The 6,016-nt window shown below is 51.0% G+C and overlaps 1 protein-coding gene across 2 annotated transcripts in view; it reads left to right on the top strand.

Annotated features, from left to right (window-relative positions):
- Window positions 1-1,219: 1,219 nt before the first annotated feature.
- Window positions 1,220-6,016, top strand: part of NUP85 (nucleoporin 85) — a 41,314-nt gene continuing 36,517 nt past the window's right edge. Inside the window, exon 1 of one of the 2 annotated variants that reach the window (XM_032241721.1) lies at window positions 1,220-1,548. Coding sequence is in view for 1 of the 2 variants with exons in the window: in XM_032241720.1 (XP_032097611.1) it covers window positions 1,516-1,548 (33 nt within the window). In the remaining variant the exon portion in view is untranslated. The remainder of the gene's footprint in view (window positions 1,549-6,016) is intronic. The other variant, XM_032241720.1, reaches the window with a different exon arrangement.

Raw genomic sequence — 6,016 nt, 5'->3', positions numbered from 1 at the left:
TACAAAAAATGAGCTGGGCATGGTGGCGCGTGCCTGTAATCCCAGCTACTCATGAGGCTGAGGCAGGAGAATTGCCTGAACCCAGGAGGCGGAGGTTGCGGTGAGCCGAGATCGCGCCATTGCACTCCAGCCTGGGTAACAAGAGCGAAACTCCGTCTCAAAAAAAAAAAAAAAAAAAAAAAAAAGAAAAAAGCTTATTCTTGGAAATCTATAGAGAGTTTGAGGAAGGGAAAGGTCCATCTATGGTATATGTAGTCAATATACAGAACAAGGATAGCTCTGTTAGCTGTAGTTTTCCTTGTTCACCATTCTATTAATAAGCCTATTTGAATGACTGGGTAAAATGACTGGTATACATCAGTCTTAGACCAAAGAATATTGCCAATACATTTTCCTCAATGTTACCTAACTCTTGGTCAGACAATCTAAGTACTTTTATTATCTTCAAATGGCATTTTGTCAGCCTTAAAAGAAAAATAATCAAGGAAATATAGCACTAAGATTTGTTTTTTTTGAGACAGAGTCTCACTGTGTTGCCCAAGCTGGAGGGCAGTGTCGAGATCTTGGCTCACTGCAACCTCCACCTCCCGGGTTCAAGCGATTCTCCTGCTTCAGCCTCCCGAGTAGCTGGGATTGCAGGCATGCACCACCATGCCCGACTAATTTGTATTTTTAGTAGAGACAGGGTTTCTTTCTTCATGTTGGTCAGGCTGGTCTCGAAGTCCCGGACCTCACATAATCCGCCCGCCTAGACCTCCCAAAATGCTAGGAGTACAGGCGTGAGCCACTGCGCCCGGCCTGTATTCTAAGTAGAGACGAGGTTTCCTCATGTTGGCCAGGCTGGTCTCGAACGCCTGACCTCCAATGATCCGCCCACCTCAGCCTGCCAAAGCGCTGAGATTAGAGGAGTGAGCCACCGCGCCCGGCCTTCAGTGGTATCGATTTTGTCAGGGTGCTTCTTGTGTGTGTTGTAGTGTGGAAGTGGCGGCGATTGCTTTCCAGCACAAATCCGTTTGACTGTCGGGGCTTGCACAAGCAGCTGCGACGACACTAAAGTGGAGACCAGGATGGGGCGAGGACTCCCAGAGTTAGTAGAGGTTGCACGCTCACTGGGGCTCCAGCACTGCACGAGTTCCCACAAGTGCCGCAGCCCCAGCTCACGCACGCGCAGTCGCACCAGGGTCCTCCCGCCCCTCCCGCCGTCTCCGGGGGCCATCTTTCCGACCGGCGCGGGGCTGTCCACGGTGCCGCCTGATCCTGTGAGCCCGGTACCGTGAATGCAGTCTGCGCTATTTTCCCTGACGTGCTGTCAGGCCAGGAAGGAAGGACGCACTCAGAGGACCGCAGACGGGTGGCCGTGGCTGAGAGGAGAGGCCCCCGCAGCACTGAGGGTTTGGGCATGCAGGCGCTGCAGGAGGCGCCCAGCGGGGTCCTCTCTCAGCCAGCTCTGAGCGGGAGGCCTGAGCGGGAAGCGTTGGCGGTCGGGCGACTTCCAGGAGGCTGGAGCGTAGCGCTATGGAGGAGCTTGATGGCGAGCCAACAGTCACTGTAAGGGCGCCCCGAAAAGGCTTGTTCGTCCTTGCGGCTTCAGAACTGCGTCTGCTTCGTTAGTTCAGGCTTGTCTGCTTCCCTCCTGGCCGCGAGTCGCTCGTCCCCTACCCTCGACTCAGTTGCCACTGTCCGAAGGTCGCAGTGTTAACGAGGTGCCCGCCCTGGAGTTGCAGTGGTCGCAGGGTTTCTGCCACCAGTCACAAGCCCTGGTCCCGAAGGTCCCACTCCATCCCTTTCCCTCCCTTGTCTTCCTGGCCTTTCTACTTCCCTCGCTTTTCCTCTTGGGCATTAGAGTGGGTTCAGTCCTAGCGGAGGTATTGATGTTTTTCTTCTAGCCATGTTAAGCTTTGCGTGGCGGCACATTGAGCTTCTGCCTGTGTGGTCTAAAGTTTATTGAACGTATTCTCTGGGGAGACTGTTAAAACGTGCGCTTTGAATGAAGATACACACAGATTTTGTGTGAGCAACATGGCTGTTTATTCACCTGAGTGCGGGCGGTCTGAATCCGAAAAGAGAGTCAGCGAAGGGCGGTGAGATAGGAGTTGGTTTTATAGGTTTGGGGTGGGCAGTGGAAAGTTAGAGTGACTTATAGCAATGGATGGGGAGGTGGTGTCCCGCACCCTAGGGTTAAGGTAGGGGGACATAAGAGGAGCTATTCAGGAGGTATGGGTTTGGGGAGGAGGGCGCCAGTGAGGTGTGGCTGTAGCCCAGGAATAGTTAAGGAGGCGGACAATTTTGCTAGGATATCTTGGCCTAACAGGGGAACTGGACAAGTGGGAATGATTAGGAAGGAATATGGAAAGGGATGCTGGCCTAATTGACACCAGACTTGGGGAGTTTTGAGAGGCCTGGAGACCTTGCCGTCAATTCCCACAACAGTTATGGAGGCCAAGGAGACAGGTCCTTGAAAAGAAGGCAGTGTGGAGTGGGTGGCTCCGGGTTGATTAAGAAGGGGATGGATTTACCCTCCACCAGTTACTCAAAGCGCGATGTTTGTGATGGTCCAGGGAGCCTCTGAGATGTTCACGCAGCATCAGTCTTCGGCCACCAAGCCAAGGAGATCAGGGAAAGAGTCAGCCTGAGGGCTACCGGGTTGGGCTCCTGGAGCCTTAATGACAGCAGTTTGAGTCCGGCAGTCCTACCTCCATTGGGGTCCCACACAGACGGGACATGGCTTAGGAAGAATCCCCGTTGGGAGGCCGAGGTGGGTGGATCACGAGGTCAGGAGATCCAGACCATCCTGGCCATCATGGTGAAATTCCGTCTCTACTTAAATACAAAAATTAGCTGGGCATGGTGGCTCACGCCTGTAGTCCCAGCTGCTTGGGAGGCTGAGGCAGGAGAATTGCTTGAACCCAGGAGGCGGAGGTTGCAGTGAGCCGAGATGCCACCACTGCACTCCAGACTGGCGACAGAAGGAGACTCTCCAAAAAAAAAAAAAAAAAAAAAAATCCCGGGCTGCGGGCATTCCTTGGCTCAGTGGCCAGGTTCTTGTCATTTGAAGCAAGGCTTTGGGGAAGGAGGTCCTGAAGAGAAGTCTGGACGCTGTGGGTTTGGCGGTCTGAAACTTCTGTGAGCCGAAGAAGTGGCTGCAGTCTGTCTTACAGCGGAGGCAAGCATTTGTAATTCCGAAATACGCTGCCGCTGGGTAGCTTTTGCCCTATTATTGAACACCTTAAAGGTGAGGTTGATTAAATTCTGTTGTGGGGTTTGAGGGCCGGATTCTAATTTCTGTGGCTTTTTGTAATGTCAGGGACTCGTTGGGTGATAAAATGCATATCAAGCATTCTTCAGGGGTGAGAGTAGAAGTAAGGATGACATTTAAGTTACTCCAGGTGAGATTACAGGCCTGGGTTAAGTATTGGAGGATCTGATGTAAGAGCCTAACCATTGGCTGATTTGGGAAAGGTTGGATAAAGATAAAGGAACATGCAGCCCAACTGTGCCTTTGGCTCCAACCACCTCTCCAAGAGGGAATTGTCAGGCAGGGGTGGAGGAGGTAGCCACAGGACTAAACTGCAAGGTGACAGGAGGGGCATAAGGAAATGGGTTGTGGGCAGAGGAAGAGGAGGAAGGCTCTGGGGGTTGGGCTTAAGTGCTGAATTAGGGCCTGGTTCCGACAGGCAGGGAGGAGAAAGGTCGGAAGGGTCGATGGACAAGGAGGATTCTAGGTTGCTGGCAGAGGCAGGAGGGACAGATGGAAGGGAGAGAAGAAAAATTTGGGATGGGTTGCATTGAGAACAGAGATTAGGGAAAGATTGGTGTGTAAAAAAAAATGCCTGGACGTAGGGAATTTGCCCATTTTACTACAAAAGTTGTCTAGACCCTGTAGGATAGAGAAATTGAAGGTACCATTTTCTGGCCCTTTAGAGCCATTGTCCAATTTATATTGTGGTCAAGCAGTATTGCAGAAGGAAATAAGATGCTTAGGTTTTAGGTCAGGTGATAGCTGGAGAAGTTTGAGGTTTATTAGAATGCAGGCTAAGGGAGAGGAGGGAGGAATGGAGGGTAGGAGGTTGCCCATAGTTTAAGAAGAGCAGTGGAAAAAAAAAAAAAAAAGGGCCGGGCACGGTGGCTCACGCCTGTAATCCCAGCACTTTGGGAGGCCGAGGCGGGTGGATCACGAGGTCAAGAGATCGAGACCATCCTGGTCAACATGGTGAAACCCCGTCTCTACTAAAAATACAAAAAACTAGCTGGGCATGGTGGCGCGTGCCTGTAATCCCAGCTACTCAGGAGGCTGAGGCAGGAGAATTGCCTGAACCCAGGAGGCGGAGGTTGCGGTGAGCCGAGATCGCGCCATTGCACTCCAGCCTGGGCAACAAGAGCGAAACTCCGTCTCAAAGAAAATAAATAAATAAAAATAAAAAAGACCAGCGGCAGAGACAAAGAAAGTGAATGCATGACCAAGCAGTTTAGCAGGCGTCCCAGACTAAATCTTGGTCTGAACCTGGGGTGAATCAGTCAAAGGGGGTGTCCCCCGTGTTGATCCATCACCTGTGAGTGCAAGTGAGTGACCAGAGCAGACGTCTCCGCAATGATCAGTCACTGATGGAAGACTGTCTTCCCAGTTCCGTGACCTACGTAGGATTTTTTTCTGGTCATGAACCTCACAGAAAGTCTTATCTTGTCTCCACTGAAAGGGAGAGAAAAATGAAACAGAGGAGACGAAGCTTGACAGGTAGCGAGAAGGGCTAAAGAGAAAAGTTGAGGCAAACCACTTAGCTGAGCTGAGGATGGTGAGTAGACCTGTGAGCTGGTCTGATGAACCTGGGTCATAGGTAGGTCTCTCCACGGAGGGAGCACAAGGAGAACAGGACGGGGGTTTGATCTCCTGTAGGAGTTCCCCTATCCCAGGTTTCTGGCACCAAATGTTAAAATGTGAAAACGTGCACTCTGAATGAAGAGACCACTCCCTCCCCACCAACCCCCAAACAGGCTTAGTGTATGAGCAACATGGCTGTTTATTCACCTGGGTGTGGGCAGGCTGAGTCTGAAAAGAGAGTCAGTGAAGGGCAGTGGGAGAGGAGTTGGTTTTATAGGTTTGGGGTCAGCAGTGGAAAGTCACAGAAGTTACAGTTTAGGGCGGGGTTTTTGCAAGCTGAGACGGGGGTCGTAGGTTTGCAAGCTGGGAGGAGGTTGTAGGGTGCGGAGTCCAGGTTGACCTAGACCAGGTTGACCAAGGTTGGTTACAGAGTCCAATGGCCTTATCAGTTGGGGCGGGAATAAAGAACAATAGAGAATGTCTAAAAGGGGTTGATCATTTCTGCCTCTTTTCATGGTCTTCCAGTTATTTCAGATTTTCCAGGAGCTCATCTGGAGTCACAGAGGTTAACATGGCATCCATGGCACCATCAGTCAGCCTAAAAGAACTTACAGAGACTATTCCTGTTTTATCACTGTGCATTCAATTCCATTTCAACTTTGAAGAGAGTATGTCAAATGTGGATAATCTGTGATGTGCATACAGAAATTCATGGGCTTTATGTAGGAGATACCTACTGTTTTCGCTACTTGAAATGCTCTTCTCTTCCCTCTTTTTCTTGTTAACCGAAAAGTGACTGAGGCAAGTCTCAATCAGTAAGGGTTTATTTAGCTAAGGTTGAGGATCCAACCAGGAAAAGACACAGGTCACAGGAGAATGTGTGACTAGTGCTTTTACCAAAGATAGTTTTGGGGGCCGGGCACGGTGGCTCAAGCCTGTAATCCCAGCACTTTGGGAGGCCGAGGCGGGTGGATCACGAGGTCAAGAGATCGAGACCATCCTAGTCAACATGGTGAAACCCCGTCTCTACTAAAAAAAATACAAAAAATTAGCTGGGCATGGTGGCACGTGCCTGTAATCCCAGCTACTAAGGAGGCTGAGGCAGGAGAATTGCCTGAACCCAGGAGGTGGAGGTTGCGGTGAGCCGAGATCACGCCATTGCACTCCAGCCTGGGTAACAAGAGCAAAACTCCGTCTCAA

This window comes from Sapajus apella, unplaced genomic scaffold (genome assembly GCF_009761245.1).
Source record: "Sapajus apella isolate SASKATOON/1434 unplaced genomic scaffold, GSC_monkey_1.0 scaffold48, whole genome shotgun sequence".
Lineage (NCBI taxonomy): Eukaryota > Metazoa > Chordata > Mammalia > Primates > Cebidae > Sapajus > Sapajus apella.
This window is presented reverse-complemented; position numbering and strand designations above follow the sequence as displayed.